At 40.4% G+C, this 21,919-nt stretch overlaps 1 protein-coding gene across 2 annotated transcripts; it reads right to left on the reverse strand.

Annotated features, from left to right (window-relative positions):
* Positions 1-1,201: 1,201 nt before the first annotated feature.
* LOC129411704 (protein NLRC3-like) lies at positions 1,202-15,812 on the reverse strand. 2 transcript variants are annotated; one of them, XM_055163280.1, is made up of 13 exons: positions 15,599-15,812; positions 10,140-10,232; positions 9,938-10,032; positions 7,719-7,772; positions 7,049-7,120; positions 6,387-6,466; positions 5,955-6,083; positions 4,811-4,945; positions 4,536-4,581; positions 4,381-4,435; positions 2,844-4,011; positions 2,241-2,398; positions 1,202-2,173 (listed from the first exon to the last, which is right to left on the reverse strand). In XM_055163280.1, exons 6-13 carry the CDS (start codon positions 6,443-6,445, stop codon positions 2,100-2,102), a joined length of 1,824 nt encoding a protein of 607 aa, XP_055019255.1. In that variant the 5' UTR covers positions 6,446-6,466; positions 7,049-7,120; positions 7,719-7,772; positions 9,938-10,032; positions 10,140-10,232; positions 15,599-15,812; the 3' UTR covers positions 1,202-2,099. The 2 variants fall into 2 exon arrangements, with proteins under 2 accessions (XP_055019255.1, XP_055019256.1); XM_055163281.1 differs by lacking the exon at positions 4,811-4,945.
* Between the last annotated feature and the right edge of the window lie 6,107 nt (positions 15,813-21,919).

The raw sequence follows: 21,919 nt of genomic DNA on the forward strand, positions 1-21,919 counted from the left end.
ACTGAACCAGGACTGAACCAGGACTAAAGCAGGACTAAAGCAGGACTAAAGCAGGACTAAAGCAGGACTAAACCAGGACTGAACCAGGACTAAAGCAGGACTAAGGACTGAGGACTAAACCAGGACTAAACCAGGACTAAAACCAGGACTGAACCAGGACTAAACCAGGACTAAAGGACTAAACGGACTAAAGAACCAGGACTGAACCAGGACTGAACCAGGACTGAAACCAGGACTAAAGGACTAAACCAGGACTAAACCAGGACTAAACAGGACTAAACCAGGACTAAACCAGGACTGAACTGAACCAGGACTGAACTAAACCAGGACTAAAGGACTACCAGGACTAAAGGACTAAACCAGGACTAAACCAGGACTAAACCAGGACTAAACCAGGACTAAAGAACCAGGACTAAAGGACTAAAGGACTGGACTAAACCAGGACTAAACCAGGACTAAAGGACTAAACCAGGACTAAACCAGGATTGAAGCAGGACTAAACCAGGACTAAAGCAGGACTGAACCAGGACTAAACCAGGACTAAACGTGGACTGAACCAGGACTAGATTGAAGAACTAGACTGTTCTGTGTGTCCATGCAGATTTGAGGTAAACATGTTCAAATCAAACAGAACTATTCTCATGCTGATTTCTTCTTCATCACAGAAACTCTGGACATGATGGTCCAGTTCTTTTTTTTAAATTCATGTTCTAATTTGGTGTTTTGGTTCCAGGTGATTATCCAATCAGAAAGGAGAATGCCCCTCACATGAGTGCAGGATACAGTTCCTTTAAAGCCACACTGTGGAACTTTTCGGAGGCCCACACCTGTTTGCCTAATGTTACATGTGCCTGCATGTTCCACAGTATGGCATTGTTTTTCACAAAACCAGCTCATGCTTTTACTGATCTCTGACTAGACCTGAAGCTGTGCTCAGTTACATTTACTTAAATAGAAGAAATTGCACTTTGAGTACTTTTCCAGAATACTTTGACTCCTACATGAGTCATTTATTGAACCACTACTTTGTACTTGTACTTGAGTACTGTTATTTTGAAGAAACTTTACTCTTTGAGTTGAAGTTTCAGCACATGTGAATTCAAACAGCAGTAAAAATGCTTCATAAACACTAACAGTCTGTGAGAAAGACACAGGGACAGACCTAAAGTCTAAAGTGACTGCAGTAAAGAGAAGAGAATCATCACTGAAATCATGTTTTATTTTATTTTGTATTTATTTACCCTTTATTTAAAAAGTTACATTGAGATTCAGCATCTCTCATATAGACCTGTCCAAAGTATCAGCCAAGACACTCAGCTCAGAAAAATCTGAAAACATCACAAAATAAAAACAGTTGCATAAAAACACAGAGGACGTGAGAGCTTCAGGTTGTCTTAGTCCACAACAGGTGCTCCTCAAAGACGAGGCTCAAAATTGAACATGAACAACACAGTGAACATGACTGAGTCTGCAATGGACAAACTTACTACAAAGTGGTCAAAAAATCAGAGGCACCCTTTTGGAATAAGAATAAAAGTCCTTTAATAGTTTAATGGGACACGCCAGCGTGTACAAGTGTACAATACTAATCACATACTACAAATAAACAGATGGGATTAAATAACCCCATAGAGAGTATGTACATATATCTGGAGCTCACTCCCACCCAACCCTGAGGCGTTCAGGGGCCAGCCCTGACACATAGTCCCTCCAGCGTGTCCTGGGTCTTCTCCAGGGCGTCCTCCTGATGGGACGTGATCGGAACACCTTCCCAGGGAGGCATCTGAAACAGATGCCCTCCCTCAGCTGCGAGGGGAGGGAACAGCCAGCCTGCAGAGGAAACTCATTTCGGCTGCTTGTATCTGCAATCTTGTTCTTTTGGTCATTAACCAAAGTTCATGACCATAGGTGAGGGTAAAAGCAGAGATCTAAACCAGGTCTAAACCCACCAGCATCAGGCTAAAACCCTCACTCTAGAACTAGACCCAAGATACATGAACTCATCTAGAGGACAGAGCTCCACCTTTCTTTGGTCCAGAAACCTTGTCATGACACCCTCTCCATTTGTCTGGGCTTGGGACCAGCACAACGAGCACATTTTACCCAGTTGTGGCTGGATTGCTCATGTAGATTTCTCTGAGCCAAGTCCGGGTCTTGGTCCTGGTCCTGGTCCTGGTCTTGGTCTTGGTCTTGGTCGTGGTCGGTCTTGGTCTGGTCTGGTCTGGTCTTGGTCTTGGTCTTGGTCTTGGTCTTGGTCGTGGTCGTGGTCTGGTCTTGGTCTTGGTCTTGGTCCTGATCCTGGTTCTGGTCCTGGTCTTGTTCCGAGTCCTGGTCTTGGTTTGGTCTCTGGGTCTCCTCTTGGATCATCTGGTTCAGAAGGTGGAGCAGGTTTATGGATCTGAAAAACAGGAGGAATTCTTTAAATATTGTTTTCTGTTTTTGCTGTATCCGTCCATCTGTCGTACGGCCGCACCGTCGAGTCAAAATGTGACAAGGAGCTACAATTAAAACACAAAGACTAAGATTATTTAGACAGAAGGTCCTCTGCAAAGAACTATTATGTGTCCCTGTGTGTCAGATGCCCTTCCTGTGTCTCCACAGGGTCTGACTGTGTGTAAAAGCTGTTGACCCTGTAACTTTAGACTCTAAAACCTGTTCTGAAACACATGGGATTCTTGGATTAGTTTGTCTGTTCAGATTTCAGTCTCTCAGATGATAAAGCTCTGGAGATGTTCACATTGTGCACTGAACAGAATCTGATTTTTAAACACACAAATGCGAAACTTCAAAAACGTCATTAGACTTTTCCAAAAGCATGGCCCCGCTCCCTCGCTCTGTCTCACCTGTTTGGGTCGGAGCAGATCTTTTCATAGAGGAACAGTGAGGCCAGACCTTCCTGCACAGATGGATGCACAAAGCTGAAGCTCCTCTGGACTCCACAGCTCCCCCCTCTGGACACTTGCGTGCACAATCCGGAGTACACCACAGCTTCTTTCACCTCCACTCCACAGGCCTCCAGCTCCTCCTCACAGAAGGTCAGATGCCCTCCCTGCAGCTGCTCCCAGGCCAGTCTGGACAGAGCCAGGAGGACTCGATGGACTTGTGTTTGGTGGAGTCCATATCTCTGCTGCATCTTCTTCATGTGGTGGGTGAGGAGGTGGACAAACATCTGCTTGTGTGTGACCCTGGTGTTGGTCTTCTCACAGAGCTGAGTTATGATGGAGCAGACCAGAGGCAGGCGGCACAGACTGTAGACAGGAGCACAGGAGCGAAGCTGAGCTCTCAGGCTCTCATCCTGGAGGTGCTGGAGGAAGTACGCCTCCTTGTGGTGGTCGGTAAAGCCGCGCAGCTCTGTGGCTCTGTGTATGAGGGTGGGGGGGATGGAGGAGGCGGCCGTAGGGCGAGAGGTGATCCAGAGCTGGGCGTTGGGCAGGAGGTCCCCCTTCAACAGGTGGGTTACTAAAGTCTCCACAGGCATCGACTTGGAAACATCTGAACATCTGAGCTGAGAGGAGAAGTCCAGAGGCAGAAGACACTCGTCCAGAGCGTCCAGCATCAGGAGCAGTTTGAGCTGAGACAGGTCCATCAGACCAGACCTGCTCAGACCAGGGCAGGAGACCTCCAGAAGCTCCTGTACAGTCCTGCTCTGGTTCTGGAGAAGGTTCAGCTCAGAGAAAGACAGAAGAGCAATGATCTGCACGTCTTCCAGAGCTGTGCCCTCACACCAGTCCAGCAGAGAGCACTGAAGCAGGAGGCTCTTCCCCACACCCGCCTCCCCCACCGTCAGGACCGTCCCAGGACACCAGCCTCTGACCGCAGCTCCGGCTCCGGCTGTGGGTCTGAACAGGTCGGAGCTGTGGAGGGGAGAGTCCTGCTGCTGTGGGGTCTCTTCTGTCAGATAGAGTCTAGAGTTTATCTGTGACTGCAGCTCCCCCTTCAGGCCAGGCTTAAACTTGTGTGTGTAAAAAGCCTTTAACTTGTTCTGGTAGAGCAGCAGAGCGTCCTGTTCATCTGAAACAGAGACACAACACGACTTTAAGCATCACTCTGCCCATTCCAAACAAACTACACAAGTGAAACACACAAAGCACGCCATTTCTTCTGTCAAACAGAAAACACTCTTTTCCACCTTGTGATGTCATGTGGTAATACAGGAAGTGCTCCACTGTGTTTTTAAACTCCACACACCTTCACTAAAATCATTAGATCATTTCAGCTCATCTCTACTGAACTAAAGGGAAAAGGAGCTGTTCACCTGAAAATGACCACTTCATGACATCACAAGGTGGAGCAGAGCATTTTGAGCTTTGGAGATGTAGACAGAGTAATCATGAGTTTGTTTGATGAGAGCTTCACAGTGTCGTCATGGAGTCCACTCACCATGTTCTTCACAGAGAACGTCTTTGGGCAGATTCACAGAGCGACGTCCAACCTCCTAAAACACAAACTTCATTACATTTGAAATCAAAACTCAACAGGCCTCCAGATGAAATTAAATTCACAGAAAAAAAGGAAATCAGGGACAATTTTCTTACCTCAAAAAAGTGAGGATCATCTTGAGTTTCTGTTTGGACTTCGTCACTAAAAACAAAATACATATTTAATAGTAATATGTATTGAATATGTATTTCCACAGGACAGTGACATTTACATCACACTCATACACAATGTACACACCAGTGACAACACACAACTCTCTCCATCAACATGATGCTCACTTTACTGTGAGTTCTGTGAAGTTCTGGGAAGTTGTGAATATTTGACTCTGGCTGATTTTAGAAAATGCATCAAAATCAAAGCAGTGACTCACTCTTCTCCAGGGGGGGCGCTGCTGAAGAGAGGGGGCTCGCCTCTGGAAAAATCACTGCTCAGAGACACACAGGTGAGACATGATTCAGGTGCGCTGACAGGTGCTTTGACAGGTGCAGGTGCACAGTTTTCCTTCCTTTACAAACAACAAAGGAAAGTTACAAACCAATGAAGAGGACAAACCTGAACTAAAACATTTAGTTTAAAGACAAACTCCATGTGTTAACAGAACAGAACTCTTGTGTAGAACTAAACACCTGGAAGAACTTTAGAAGTTGGAAGTTGTGTAAGAGGAACTGGCTGATGTTGTGTAGCCCATTGGGCAAGAATATTTCCTCATGTGTGTTGTATTTGCCCACGTGTCAGTGCTGAACCAATGAACAGTCAGGAAAATCCTTACGGCCACCTAGCACTGCTTCTGATTGGTCACATTTAGCCAATCACTGTCTCTAATCTGTTGCCTCGTCTTGTTTACTTCCCAAAACAAAAGAAAAAGTTCACATCTCCTCTGAATGACACGAGTGTGATCTGTCTCTGCAGCTGAGACTCACAGTAAAATAAAGAGCCACTGACTGGAACTATAACGGCAGAGGAAAGAGTCACTAGTTAAGATTACTCATTACTGAGAAAAGTAGCTGACACCAAACTGTGTACTGGTTATGAATTTATACTTTGCAGCTGATGTCATCAACATTCCCTGGGAGTGTGAAGCTAACTGTAAGCACTACTCTGTCAGAAGCTCTGTTAGATTTTAATCTGACCATGAAGAACTGACTGAGCTGGAACTACAACAGGTGATCTGAGTTGTGCTATTTAATACTTCCCTTTCAAATAACATTACAGTCATAGATAGACTAGCATTAGTCAACAACTCCTGAACATGTGTTGTGTCAACACATTTTATATTTTTTCTGGAGTTTTGAGACCATCTGAAAACTTCTTTGACAATGTGTCCACTATGTCTCCATGGTAACTGCTGAACATTCCACCATAAGCATACATGTAGAACATCCCTAATGTGATATCACTGCATCATCAGCCTGATGCCTCCTTTGTCATGAGTTCTGTGGGGTTCTGTGGTGGTTTACCCATTTTTGACTCTGGCTGATTTTAGAAAATGCATCAAAATCAAAGCAGTGACTCACTCTTCTCCAGGGGGGGCGCTGCTGAACACAGGGGGCAGGCCTCTGGAAAAATCACTGCTCAGAGACACACAGGTGAGACATGATTCAGGTGCGCTGACAGGTGCTTTGACAGGTGCACAGTTTTCATTCCTTTAAAAACAACAGTAGACATTTACAAACCAGAAGCCAAAACTGAACTAAAACATGATTTAGTTTAAAGATTATAGACACTACATCACACGCACACACACACACACACACACACACACACACACACACACACACACACACACACACACACACACACACACACACACACACACACACACACACACACACACACACACACACACACACACACAGAACTATTTATTCAATTTACTTGAAACCACATTCACCCACGCAACAATTTCCGCTGGAAGTGAAAGAGCTTTTCGTGTCTGTGTCACTCACCCTTCAGAAAGTGAAGGTGTGTAGTTTACAGGTTTGTCAGCAGGGGGCGCCGTCTTCATTGTCAATGGTGGCAGTGACGGCTGGAAAAGTCCAATTCCAACAGTTATTTCTCCATGAGTTTAAGATTAACTTTATATGAACTACACTTTTAATACCATTATGAACAAAAACAAATAGTTTATTATTAAGAAGGATTCAGACTTAGTGACTAATTAAAGCTACAGTATGTAACTTTCTGGAGGTGGCATGTCACCTGAGTCCATGGAAACAGAAGGTTAAAGTCATACTTGGGAACATTCTCCATGGAGATAGATACGTTCCATGTCATAGTGTGGTTATGTGTCCAGCCAGAAGCTTTGACAAACTTTCCACAGACGGTGAGAGGATCTGGAGCTGTGTCCTGTCTCCTGATTCCAGAGGGTGTGATTGACAGGCGGATTAACCAATCAGAGAGACAGACACATGGTCCATTTGGTCTTTAAAAAGAGTCAGGTTTGTGGAGATGCAAGCCCGCTCACAGTCAGGGCGCATGTTTTTTCAGTCAATAAACACATCCATGTATCAGAGAGTAGTCACTAAATCCTGAATCTTTCTTAATCAACTATTTGGAGCTATTACAAAGTGGAACAGTTTATTCATGTTTAAAGAGATGCTAAAAGTACCTGTGTGTGAAGGTGACGACAGGAGGTCAGGAACAGCTTTTGAGATAATTACACCAGGTTCAAGGGTTGTATCTGCCAAAATGAAACAAACAAAACAGTTTTATACTTTTAATCAGCCAGTTCAAGTTCAGAGACAAGAGCTTAAATGAATTTAAATGTGGTAGGGTTGAAAGAGGAAGAGAGCAGACTTCTGTTCTAGATTCTCACTGTAAAATGAGATTTTCCCTGTTTTGACACAGATCTACAGAAGCCCTGAGCAGCAAGCGGGGAAAAAAAAACCTATCCCTCTATTTATTTATTTTCCTCTTGCTGCTTGGAGCTTTTGCACAGATCTGACTCGTGATTTGAATAGTCTCTGGTGACACATTCTAAAAAGAACTGTCGGCATAAAACTCCAACCCAAAAATTCTATGAATGAGAAGAATGAGCCTGAACCAGACATGTTCAGAAAATGGTCTGAAAAAAGAAATAAATGTTATAGATACTTTTGCAGATGAAGTCACCAAGTTAAACTTTAATCTGAGTTTAGTTTTAACACCATCTGACCATAAGGAACTGATTTATCTGTTAAATCCATCCCTCTCAAGTAACATTACTGTCCCAATCTCACTACAGCATAAACCAACAGTTAAGTTTTCATTCACAATCAATGAGGAGCTCTGTAAATTACCGGAGCGTCTTCTGATTTGGATTTTCTCTGGTTGCTGTTTCCCATTCGCTGAACCTGGAAAAAGAAAATGATTAGAATTGACCGAATACTTATTTTTACAGGTTAATGCTTCTGTAATTATTAGCGTAGTCATTTTGAAACAGAAAGAATAAATGGTTGAGCGAGATTATTTTTACAGATGTTATTCATACCACAAATGCTATCTATATTTGCATTTCAAAATGCTTCTTGCATTCTCACGAACTCAAAAACCAAACCCCAAAATAGAGATTGACAGATATGGGTTTTCTTTAGAATGGCCAATAAGCGTCACCGATATTTTTGGCCCTATATGTAACTTTAATTTAAATGAAAAGAACCACAAACTGACCCACAGCCCTTTTTATCACAAACATATAAGAGCTGTGGAGTCATGTTTTGTGCAGTTATGAGAGTTAAATAAAATAAAGCTGAGTGTGTCCTCTGTTTTAGGCAGCAGAACAAGAGACTTAATGTCGATAGCCCCATAGACTGAAAAGCCCAAATATCGGCCCAGTATATATCGGCCAATTGCTATATCGGTCTGTCTCTATCCCAAAATGTGTGTTGGTTATGTCATGAACATGGAAATAATCAGTAATTTTAATAGTTCAGTGTTTGAGATGTTTGAACATGAGCAGAGGAGAAGGTCAGAGGAACAGAGGAGAGGGTCAGAGGAACAGAGGAGAAGGTCAGAGGAACAGAGGAGAGGGTCAGAGGAACAGAGGAGAAGGTCAGAGGAACAGAGGAGAGGGTCAGAGGAACAGAGGAGAGGGTCAGAGGAACAGAGGAGAAGGTCAGAGGAACAGAGGAGAGGGTCAGAGGAACAGAGAGAGAGGGTCAGAGGAACAGAGGAGAAGGTCAGAGGAACAGAGGAGAGGGTCAGAGGAACAGAGGAGAGGGTCAGAGGAACAGAGGAGAGGGTCAGAGGAGGGTCAGAGCGAGCAGAGGACTGAAGTGTTTTAAACCAGTGTTACTGCATTTTCTTCTTAACAGAGGATCTGTTGTTAAACCTGAACAGGGACATGCCTTACATTGTTTCTTTGCACAGAAACTTCAGCTGTGGTATTTTGTAAGGCATTTCTCACCAATCATTACAACACTGATGATGGCTGTTGTAGATAGACACGCTACATGTCTCCATGAACAGTTGATAGCCAAGGTCAATTAAAAACAATCAACCAATGAACCTGCCCAAGGACGACAGGTGGGAATTAGCACTGATGCTACAACCTGATGTACAATGCATCTCTCCTGTTAAGGTAAATGCAAAAATTGTGCTCTGTCCCTGTCTCAAATAAATAAAAGGACAAAAGGACAGTCAGTATCTGCTGGTGCACACAGAGAGTGCTGTAAACTCTATTTACAAGAGCACATAAAAGTAAATGTGTAACTTTGACTTTGACCTGTTATATATAACTGCAGACTTTAACCTGCTGATAAAATGCTGGAGTTTTTGTAAAACATTAACTTCCTTGTTCAAAGAAAAACATGGGGAAGTTTTTGTTTCCTCTAAAAAGTTTGTCCAGTTAATATGTTTGATTTTTTTTTCCTGGATGCCTGAGGTATTATACAAACATTATGGAAATAAAATGAATAATTTTCCAGGCTGCTGACATGGAAGACACTGGAACTTTCCCGTTTGTGGACAGGTCCAGTAACTACACAGATGTGAGCAATAAACCTGCTCACACATCTACAATGTGACGCTTTGACAGTTATCAAGAACATTTCAGGTCTAGTGTAATGTCCCAGGTCAATGCAGTGATAAAATCTGGCATCACAGAAGAACAAAAATATGAATACTTTGCAATGACATCATTCTGGGGGTGTTCTGCATCTATCTCTATGATAGAACTTTCAGCAGTTACCATGGTGACACAATGCACACATTAGCAAATACTGTCAAAGTTTTAAGATGCTCTGAAAAAACACAAAATGGATTTAAACAACAGTCCGAGTGTGAGAGTGACTTTCTGAAAAACGGTCGGCTAATGTGAGCTTGTGGAACGGCACAAACCAGCTCACCTGTTGGAGCTGCAAATAGGTCAGTTCCTTATGGTTAGATTGTGTTAAAATAAAGCTCAGATTAAAGTTGAACTGTAACAGAGCTTCTGACAGAGCAGTGCTTTCAGTTCGCTTCACACCCCCATGTTATGTTAATGACATCAGCTGCAAAGTATCAGTAGAGCTGAACTCACCCTCCTGAAGTATCGAATGTGCACTGAGCCCATCACTGGCAGGATGATACTTTTACTTTGACTTTTAATATTTTCAAAAATTTTCTCATAAGTTTCTGGAAAAAAACACAAACAAAAATCATATGTCATTTTCCTCTTCTCGTCTCAGGGGTTTTCAAATTAAAAGTTCAGACTAATTTCCAAATTAAAAACCCAGACCCACCTCGTCTCTTCTTCTGCCCTGCTTCAGTTCAGTCGGCCGCAGAGGAACAGGAACAGGAAGGTTTAAGACATTGCTCACGAACAAAAACAGGATCTGTGAAGAACAATGCAACGGTCACGGCAGGTCTGATTGGTCCTCGTTTAAGTTTAAATGCATTGAACAGAAATGGTCACATCTCTCTGATTGATAAATTCTTGTCGTATAAACCCTGGACGTTAGGAGTTCCCCAGGGCTCAGTCTTGGGGCCACTGTTGTTCTGCATAAATATCACTGGCTGTTTGTGCAGATGTGGAAATAAAAATGTATTTATGTCTATATTATATAAACATGTGTTGGACAGTTTGTGGATTCACGTGGTTCGGAGGGATGTAGTCAAGGCAGGGGGCAATTATTGTCTAGGTGGCTCCCCTAATTATATAAAACCTGACTGGGCTTTTCCCCCTCAAAACAGTGTAAAAGTATCATCTTTAAACACATTTTCGATATTCTCACATACAAACACTTCGCCTGTCTGTACAAGTGGACATAGCCGCCGCATGTATGGGTACGATTTGGCTCCATCAACTCCAATTCACTTTCTATTGGAAAATTGAAAAGTCCTTTTAACCTGCTCTACACAAGCCTGATGTTTTTAGTTCAATATTTAGTCTCTAAATGAAAATATGGCCATAAATAACAGACCCACTAGTGCTGGCATCACACAGTCCACTGGAAATATACTGGTCATGTTTCAAACACACACAATCCAGTATTTACAGGTTTGTTTTTTAACCTTGACCTTTGCGATGCTCTTCAGATCAGAGCATAAGACATTTGGAGCCTGATAAAGTTGTGTTAAGTGCTTTTGGACACAGTATTATCCTCCCTCAAAGCACTTCCTCTGGGCAGTGCCTGGCCCATGCTCAGAGGGGACAGCAGTTCAATAAACACTAACTCCCGTGTGAAAGAGTCTGCACAGCACACTGACACTGAACACCTGAATGACACTCTGTTATCGTCATCATGTTTCCAGCTCAAATGATTCAGTCCTGTTTTAAAGACGCCGAAGAACAAAACAATCCAAAATATCCTGTGGGGTGTAAAATGAACTACACAGAACATTTTCAAATTCATTTTTCAGAATCTAAAATCATCACGAGTGCTTTCTGGAAGTGCTGCCACGGACAAGGACTTTTGAGCTTTTCTGTTTCTTTTTGTCAGAGGAGGAAAGAGAGATACTTGGTTGAGAGTAAAGGGGTTTTCACAGCATCACCAACATCCTCCAGGTGTTTGAGGTGTTAAGTGACCTCAGGTGTTCATTTGTATGTGTAGGTGAGTGATACCGTTTGGGATTTTACCCTCTGTCTGGTTTTTGGTGATTCAGTCAGATCATTCCATAACAAGTTAGTCACTTTTATTTAAATCTTGCATCAGTTCTGCTTTAGAATTTCCTTGACTGGCTGTACATGCCAAAATGACTGATTATTGAGGTGCTTTGCCCATGGGCACATTGGCCGTATGAGTTGGACAATGGGGGTTTTGGATGGAATTTTGTGTAAAGTTGACAAAGTTAGAGGGATTAATTTGTAGAACTGACAGTTTTGTTAAAGTTTTTTTTTTTAAATCTTTCCCTTAACTGAACTCAACAAGCCAAGCCTTAATAGAAAAAACATTCATATTATTTAACCTCATGATTGCAAAGGGATTGGCTCAGATAATAAGCCTTAATTGATTAATGAGTGTGATTAAAATGTTTTGTCATTAAATTCAATAATTTGACGAATGATTTATTATAAAAGGAGGAGTTTCTTTTGACTTGGCTCATTTACAAAAGGCGTTAATGTTTATTTAGTTTATGTATTATGTGTTTTACGAAAAGTATCTCACCCTTGACTAACACGGATATAAAAGTACTTGCCGTAAAACCCTGATCCTGTCAGAAGTCACAAGCTCAGCGGGGTTGGGTCTGGTCAGTACTTGGATGGAGACACTGGGAAAATCAGGTGCCACAGGAAGTGTCATTGTGTCCTTAGGCAAGACACTTCACCCAACATTATCTAGTATAAAAGTGGTGTGTGTGATGGTGCTGTTTGGCAGCCGTGCTTTTTAACGCACTGTTTTGTTTTGGGTTTTTTTATATCTATTGTCTGTTTTTTTCCTTTTATTCTTGAGACATGCACAGGTTTACAGACTATTTGAATTCAGGTGGATTGGAAACTTGTGTTTATTAGTTCAGTCACCTACTAGAAAACCAGAGCTCAAAGTAGTTTTATTTTTTTGCCAGTACAATAACAGTTTGGTTTACATCCACTGCATATGATTATGATTATTATTATATTTAAATCAGGATCAAGCTGATGAGTCCATGCTAATGTGAAAGGGGGAAGGCTTTGACAGTTAAAATAGATTTGATAATCAGATACAATTTTAGTGGTGTTTTTTTTTTTTTTTTGTTCAAAAGTAAAACTACTCAAAACTACTCTCATTTAATGTCATATTGAGAGAAAATCAATTTGCTCGGAGGCCTCGGTCATTAATGGCACTGAGGGCAGTTGGTTGGGGGCCCCTCCAGGTTCGGGGGCCCCAGCTTACTGTTGCCTAATGGTAGCTCCACCTCTGGTTTTATGTGAAATATTTGTTACAGTCTACTGGGTACATGACTCAAGAAAATAACCTACTACTGCATCACAAGGTGGAACAGAGCATGTTAAGCTCTGGAGATGTAGACACGAAAAATAAAGTCTTACTCAAACATGAAACAAACAAGTCCGGTCTGTTTTAGAGGAGGTTTAAGGACATTAATTATTGTGTGGCTTGAAGCTCACAAGCGTCAGTTTTGTGTAATATAAGACCTTTAATCTGTTGATCGGTTGCATGACTGCGTGGCTACTCCCTCATTTTGTGGCCACTCACATGTCAACAACAGACAACAAAGCCTACACAAAGCACCACAGACACAAGAACAATAGAGTGATTCAATGCCTTGGTTCACATTATAGCTATAAAAAGCTAGACAAACATTCGGGAAGTCTGGTGTTTTTCTTTTGATATCTATTGAAATTTGATAGTCTGTCATTATGGTAACATACATAACAAATGAGCTGTTGTTAGAATGGACAAAGAGCTTCAGCTTCACAGAAATAACCAACGCCTTCAACACCAATCCATTTCTATAGTGTTCTTCAAAGTGCTATAGATTAAGGAACCACAGACACAACAACAACAACAACAACAGTATTCATCTGTAGGATTCAAACCACCAACACTCACACACAAACTGAGGGACCTTGGTAAAAAAAAAAAAAAAGAGAGCGTAATGCAAAACTTGTTATCTTATCTTATCTTTCTTCATTTTATCTCCACCCACAATCCTTTACAATAATCTCACTGCCAAGAACAGTTAAGGTTCAGTTTCTTCTAAAATGAAAACAGAATTCCTGACTAAGGTGTGTTGCAAGATGTACATCATACAAGTCAAGATATGCCCTTCAAAAAAACTGCTGGCACCAGTCTGTGTCACTTTTCTGTCCTCCAGTGGATCATTTTATATTTAAAACTCTAGAGGAATTGATACCTGGTTTAGTCCTAGATTTGACCTGGAATAGTCCTGTTACAGACCTGGTTTAGATTTAGTAGGACTCGCTGTTCACACTATCAACCGAGTACAGAGTTCATTTTGAAACACCACGTATGAAAATGCCCCAGATGCCCTAAGAGATTTGTTTTATCTGAGAGAGACGTGCAGTCAGAGTCTACATGCTGATATAAAGTGGTGTGTGTGCAGGCCAACAGAACAGATCTACAGCACAACTGCCGAAAAAACAAACAAAGCAAACAACTGAAAAGAAAATATTATTTATGAGAACAGTTTAATGCACACACTGCAAACAGGATTAACAGGGCTCTCCACCTCCTCCACTCCTCTATTATTACAGCAAGCTACTGAGCAATTCAAATACTTTAAGACATGCATGTTTAAACTGGCTAGAGCGAGTTTGTCAGTGTCATTGTCAAAATGTGTTTTGTTCACGTTATGCAGCATATAATCATAAGATGTGCTAAACTGTTCACTCTGCACATTTAATGTCAGAATACGCAGACGTTTCTGAGGACTAAAGGGAAAAAAACTGGATCTGCAGTGTGTGCTGGTTTCATGAGAAACAGAGACTTGTGCTTGAACAGCTGCCAGGTGATAAGGGTTTCTGAGTTCAGGGTCATAAAGGTTTAGGATTTCACAGAAGCTCAAATAACAACATTTACTGGAACTTGTTGGAATCAGAGAGAGAGAAAGAGAGAGAAAAGAGATAGAGAAAGAGAAACAGTGTAAACCAATAGAACATTTAAGTGTTTGCTTTGCAAAGGAAAGAGCAGTGCAGACCAACACACTGGGGCTGCATCGAGTCTCAGAGAGTACACACTGTTCTCCTCTTTAAAGTGTCATCATTTCACAAACCTAAAATAGCAGAACTATTTCAAATGAAGGTGCAGTGCTCCCTTCTGCACCTCTGTAGACTGGACCTGGAAGCAGGCCACACATTTAAATATTTATTTGCAAAGAGCTTCAACATTTGCATGGACACACACAGGTGTCTTGTGTCCTCACTGTGATACCTGCACATCATGTTTGGAGCAGTTAAAAAAAAAAAAAAAAAAAAAAAAAAAAAATATATATATATATATATATATATATATATATATATATATATATATATATATATATATATATATATATATATATATATATATATATATTTGTATCAATATTTGTTTGAATATTCAAATCAATATTTGTGTCTGTTACACCACACAGTCTGCACTTCCACTTCTGCATCTGCCCAATCGTCTGAGTCAACACTTCCCTATTCTTACAACTAATACATCTACATTTAATATGGAAATAAACACATAAGAGAATAAATGTGGATATAATTATATAATACATAATTATATTGCATTTGAAGTTGTAGTAGTATCTGGAGTACCAGTAGTAGTATTTGGTGTAGTAGTAGAATAAAAATAAAATACAAATTAATAAATTAAAACAGAAATTTCAAAACAAGAATATTTTAGCTTTTTAATCCCCAGAGTGTGTTGTGTGTGTGTGTGTGTGTGTGTGTGTGTGGTGTGTGTGTGTGTGTGTGTGTGTGTGTGTGTGTGTGTGTGTGTGTGTGTGTGTGTGTGTGTGTGTGTGTGTGTGTGTGTGTGTGTGTGTGTGTGTGTGTGTGTGTGTGTGTGTGTGTGTGTGTGTGTGTGTGTGTGTGTGTGTGTGTGTGTGTGTGTGTGTGTGTGTGTGTGTGTGTGTGTGTATGTGTGTGTGTGTGTGTGTGTGTGTGTGTGTGTGTGATGTGTGTGTGTGTGTGTGTGTGTGTGTGTGTGTGTGTGTGTGTGTGTGTGTGTGTGTGTGTGTGTGTGTGTGTGTGTGTGTGTGTGTGTGTGTGTGTGTGTGATGTGTGTGTGTGTGTGTGTGTAAAAAGTCTCACCTGTGATGAGTCATATTGAGCTGAAGTCTCCTGTAGAAAAAGAAAACGGCACAAACAGACGGCGAGTCACTGTTCTGAGGAAAAAAATTCTGCTTCTGGTCTTCTGCTTTCTGTCTGTGTGTGTGGAGAGACTGACTCTGCCTCTCTCTCTCTCTCTCTCTCTCTCTCTCACACACACACACACACACACACACACACACTGTCTGACCTGTATGCGGAAAGAGCTGAGTTTATAGGAAACACACACCCACAACTCTAGAGATTACACCCACAGGAAGAGGAGGAGCAGTGGGAGGAAATCCTCTGAAGAGTGAATAGCTGTGATGTTGTTGCTGTGAGATTTAAATAACCATTGGCGGGTGAACGTTATATGTCAGTAGACTGGCTGTTTTAAATCTAAATAAAAGTGTGGGGCTTTTGTCAGTGTACTTGCAGTGTGTGACATCCGGAGTGTGATGTGAGAGTGTGATAGGACTCACAGTCATATTTGAACAGACAAAAAAGTGAAATCAATAAAAGGATAAAGTTCACTAAAGACGAGTTTCTGCTGTTTGTAAGAAGGAGATTTTTATGGGATTATTTCCAGAGGTGGAAAAAGTACTGAAAAATTTTAATTAAGTAAAAGTATCTTTACTTTGCTTAATTCCTACTCAAGTAAAAATAAAAGTAACCATCTAAAAATGTACATGAGTAAAAGTAAAAAAGTACTTGGTTTAAAAAGTAATTTGAGTAAAAGTTACTTAGTTACTTTCAATAGTTTGATATAAAAAAGAATGAGTCATAAATCTAATCCAGCACAAGTTGTTTGAATTGACTTTTAGGTGATACAAACTTTGTTCAGAGCAAACTTTAAACTGAGCTTAACTATGGAGTAAGAAAGCTGTCAAAAATATTCGTGCGCATAAAATAGAAATCTGTGCGTATTTGGTAAATCCGTGCATATTTGGCTGTAGTTGCGCATAAAATAAATATTTGTAAAATCTCAAATGAGTCCAGTCGTACATAAAATATATTGTGTGTATTTTATCCATCAGAATACGAATTGAAAAATTACGACGTCATGAATTACAATCACGAAATGAAAATTTACGATTACGCTTTCATCAGTACGAATACGAATTCACAGATGGAACTTTACTGTCAAAAATACGTCATCACTTCACAGACATTATTCATCGAGCAGAAGAAACATCGATCAAGATCAAGACTGTGCAGCTCAAGTTTGTAGCAGAGTAAAAACAGAGTAAAAGCACAAGAAGCTACAACAGCGACCAACAAGTGGGTTCATTAAAATCTATTGTAAAAATGTCTTGAATTCGGGAACCGAACGCTGCTGTATAATATTGTGCAGAAACACCTCCTTTGAACGGGAAATTGCACCTATATGTTAGAAAACATAGTGGAGCCAGTTGGTAACATCCGACGTAACGTTATCCCAGGGCTAATTAACAAATATCAGGTTCTCTGTAGGTTTAGATTAAAACATTCACGGCTCCAGCCACAGCGAGCATCAGTCAGTCTGAACCTTCACTTCAGCTGCATTTCTCGCATGAAATGATACACACAATATATTTTATGTACGACTGGACTCATTTGAGAGTTTACAAATATTTATTTTATGCGCAACTACAGCCAAATATGCACAGATTTCCCAAATACTCACGGATTTCTATTTTATGCGCACGAATATTTTTGACAGCTTTCTTACTCCATAGATTTCATCTTTTGATTTTATCTTTTGATTTCATCTTTGTTCAAATGAACTCTGGTCGTTTACATTTGAATATTTTTTTTTCACAGTTCTTTCCTCATGGCTCCAAGATGAATAACTGTGTGGAAGCACAGCCAACATTTTTTGTTTCAATTCTTCTGAACTCTATGGGCGTGTGTGTGTGCAGGCAGCTGTAAACAAGTGTCTGAAAGCCTGAAGAGTCTTTATGCTGGCATCAGTCTGTCTCTGGAATGTCTTTATATAATTATAGTGTGTTGTATAATCATAGTATGTTGTATAATTGTAGAGTATGTTGTATAATTGTATAGTATGTTGTATAATTGTATAGTATGTTGTATAATTGTATAGTATGTTGTATAATTGTATAGTATGTTGTATAATTGTATAGTATGTTGTATAATTGTATAGTATGTTGTATAATTGTATAGTATGTATATTGTATGTATGTGTATGTATAGTATGTGTATAATTGTATAGTATGTTGTTATAATTGTATAGTATGTTGTATAATTGTATATGTTGTATAATTGTATAGTATGTTGTATAATTGTATAGTATGTTGTATAATTGTATAGTGTGTTGTATAATTGTATAGTATGTTGTATAATTGTATAGTATGTTGTATAATGATAAGTGCACATGTAACACTGGGGTTAAGAACGCTCCTACAGGGGTTTGTGGGTTTGACTCATTGGTTACAGTTCATTTGATTCACATTTTTGTCGTCTTTTGGATGATTTTTGTTTAGAACTACAGTTGTAAATCAGGTCTAAATGATGTAGTCCACTTGTATCGACCTGGTTTAGACTTCTTCATCACATGTACACACTTACAGATTCTACAGATTGCCGCTCGGCCGCTGGTGTGATGTATGTGAGTGGGATAAAACAAAAAGACAAAAGTCAAGAGAAGTTGAGGAAGCCTGTGGCAGGGCAGGTTTGGACAGGTGCGACAGGAGCAAACACAGCACATTATCAACTGTATCTGGCAGAGAGCCAGGAGTGACAGGAGCGACAGGAGATTTTCTGGGGAATAGTGTAGACCAGGGATGGGCAAACTATGGCCCGGGGGCCATATGCAGCCCTTGAAGCTTTTTAATCTGGCCCGCTGAACTTGAAGAACACTAATAATAATAATAATAATAATTTTTAGTGTTTTAAAAGTCATTTCTATAAATAGTAAACACCGTGGGACTTTAAAGTCATTTAAAGAATAAAGATATTTTGTTGTAACTTTGTAATGATTTTCAAATATGGGATAATTCATCAACATGGGCTATGGTTTCTACATATCCAATGTTATTTTGTTCTTTTATGAGGTGGATTTATGGAGTAAGAAAGCTGTCAAAAATATTTGTGCACATAGAACAGAAATCCGTGCATATTTGGTAAATCCGTGCATATTTGGCTGTACATTTTTACAATAGATTTTAATGAACCCACTTGTTGGTCGCTGTTGTAGCTTCTTGTGCTTTTACTCTGTTTTTACCCTCTGCTACAAACTTGAGCTGCACAGTCTTGATCTTGATCGATGTTTCTTCTGCTCGATGAATAATGTCTGTGAAGTGATGACGTATTTTTGACAGTAAAGTTCCGTCTGTGAATTCGTATTCGTACTGATGAAAGCGTAATCGTAAATTTTCATTTCGTGATTGTAATTCTTGACGTCGTAATTTTTCAGTTTGTATTCTGATGGATAAAATACACACGATATATTTTATGTACGACTGGACTCATTTGAGAGTTTACAAATATTTATTTTATGCGCAACTACAGCCAAATATGCACGGATTTCCCAAATATGCATGGATTTCAATTTTATGCGCACGAATATTTTTGACAGCTTTCTTACTCCATATGGATTACCAAAAAAACTCCATCCATCTGCTTCTGGTCCGGCCTCCATGGCCCACGAGAGTGTACACACTTCTCCAGTACTTTGTGAAGACGTGTCCTTCAGAGTTCAGATGGGCGTGATTGACAGGTGAATTAGCCAAACAAGGACACGTCTGTATCGAAACAAATTCAAACTAAAATATCACAGGAATGAAAAACAAAACCAAAGAGAGAAGCACTAAACTCTGTTCATCTGTTTATTGATTCAGAGGTGTAGGTTTGCACAGGGACAGTGGGGACGTGTCACAGTCAATATCTGGGGAAGACAAAATAGTCCCTAACAATATTTACCATTTTATAAAATTTTATAAACAAAAATATACATTTATTATATTTTTCCAAACTCAGTAGTATTAATTGAACATGTTTTAGTTCACATTTTGCTTATTAGATGTTCTGAGATGTATTCAGTGAGATGATGACAGGGTTACACCTGCCGCTGTTTCATCGGCTGTAACAGAGTGATGTCATTACTGGAGACAGGAGCCTAAACTGGGGAAGCGGCAGGACAGGGCCGCACCTGAAGATATTGTCTTGAGCAAACGAGAGTGAAGACACTGCACAAAACTCTGAAAAACTCATCTCCATCTTCAGTTAAACTTGTCTTATAATGAGTCAGCACAAGTGTACCTCCCAAACAGAGCTCTACTCGTGCTCTGTGACACCCCGACTCTACTGACAATATTCCATGGAAAAATGTCTGGACATGAACTCACAAATATCTCATCACCAACAAGCAAAGAGAAATGTGCTACAAACTTCTACATCACTGTTCTCCAGTCATCTTAGACGAGCAATGGACACAAACTACATTTTGAACTGAAAAATGAAATGAAATAAAAGCACCTCTCACTTATTCAGTGCACAAGATCCAATAATGTGGTGGTTGTATTATTTATTTGGAGAGCTAATGTTATTTGTTATCTGAAATGTTTTTCTGTTACACAAGAGCCCGAAATGTTCTTAAAATTTGAAAAAAGGGAAAAGTAAGGTGTTGAAGTTTTCAGCAAGTGTGTGTGTGTGCGCGCGTGTGTGCGTGTGTGTGTGTGTGTGTGTGTACAAGTAACATCAGTTGCTTTCATGGGGGTTTTTGAACCCAAAAACAGAGATGAAGGGTGTGACGGGTGAAGAGCTCTTGTGTGTGAACCTGAGAAACGGTGACTATGATAACTGTGATAACTGTGTGTGTGTGTATCTATATCTATGTCTATGTGTGTGTATATATATATATGTATATATATATATATATATATATATATATATATATATATATATATATATATATATATATATATATATATATATATAGATAGATAGATAGATAGATAGATAGATAGATAGATAGATATAGATATAGATATGTAGACATAGCTCTATAGAGATCTATACTGGAGGGACCATCATGGCAGGACAAACCCCTACATGGGGCGTACCACCGGAACATAACTGAAGAGGCTGATATCAAGAAATCCAAAAATGGCTTGAGAGGGCTGGTCTGAAGGACACACAGAGGCACTGATCCTGGCTGCTCAGGAGCAGGTCCTGGGCACTCGAGCAACAGAGGCCCAGATCTACCACACCAGACAAGAGCCACGGTGTAGACTGTGCAAAGAGGCTCCTGAGACAGTCCAGCACATAACTGCAGGGTGTAAGATGCCGCAGGGAAACAAACATGGAGCGACATAACCAAGTGGCGGGCATAGTGTACAGAAACATCTGTGCAGAGTACAGGCTGGAGACCCCAGGATCAAGGTGGGAAACACCTCCAAAGGTTGTGGAGAACAACCAAGCCAAGATCCTGTGGGACTTCAGATACAGACTGACAGGATGGTGATGGACCAACCAGACATAGTGGTGGTGGAGAAGAAACAGAGCAGAGCCGTGGTGGTGGACATCACAAAACCAAGAGATGGTAATATCAGGAAAAAGGAACACACATAGAAAAAAAAGAGGCATATATACTGTGACTTATGTGGACAAAAAAAAAAAAAAGCACTGAATAAAATGCAAATAAAAAAAAAATAAAAAAAATAAAAAACATGAGAAACTAGAGAAATACCAGGGGCTTAAGGAAGAGCTGGAGAAGGTCTGGAAGGTGAAGACATCAGTGGTGCCTGTGGTGATGGAGCACTCGGGGCTGTAACCCCCAAACTGGAAGAGACGACAACAGACACCAGGAAAAACAACAGACACCTCAGTCTAGAAAAGTGCAGAACAGGAACACAAAGATACTGCACAGAACTGTCAGGCTCCCAGACGTCTGGGAGAGGAGCCGAGCTGGATGAGAGGGAGTCTGTTACAGTTTTTCTCCGTTGGTTTGGCTCATTTCTTGGAACAGAAATGACATTCTCAAAACAACATGGACAAATCTCCAAACCACCTTACAGTCATTCACAACAGACACAGATTTCATCAAATTGTAAATGTCTTAGTTCATGTCAAATGCACATGGTTCTGTACAAGTCGTCTACAGTTTGCACAGTGAACCCACATTTAGCACATTTTCCAAATAAATTGATCTTGTTGATCTAAACTGATGAGTTGATTCTCAGTTTGACGGTTTTTCTCTCATTGGATCTCATGCATTTTGAGGGCACTGACTCTTTATATGAGAGAGGAGTTTAGTTTTAAAGTGTTTTGGGACAGATCTGAGCTTCTGCAGGTGATCCATGGTGTTGTGCTGAACCATCCAGG

Source organism: Boleophthalmus pectinirostris, unplaced genomic scaffold (genome assembly GCF_026225935.1).
Source record: "Boleophthalmus pectinirostris isolate CB_2022bp ecotype Guang Dong unplaced genomic scaffold, ASM2622593v1 HiC_scaffold_6, whole genome shotgun sequence".
Lineage (NCBI taxonomy): Eukaryota > Metazoa > Chordata > Actinopteri > Gobiiformes > Gobiidae > Boleophthalmus > Boleophthalmus pectinirostris.

What these genes read in the sequence shown, in the direction of transcription:
- LOC129411704 (XM_055163280.1), bottom strand. Translation starts at nt 6,445, where the DNA reads ATGAAGACGGCGCCCCCTGCTGACAAACCTGTAAACTACACACCTTCA. An exon ending in AGCGCCCCCCCTGGAGAAGA is followed by an intron (nt 4,946 to 5,954) that starts GTGAGTCACTGC and finishes TTGTTTGTAAAG; the next exon opens with GAAGGAAAACTGTGCACCTG. An exon ending in ATGATCCTCACTTTTTTGAG is followed by an intron (nt 4,436 to 4,535) that starts GTAAGAAAATTG and finishes TTTGTGTTTTAG; the next exon opens with GAGGTTGGACGTCGCTCTGT.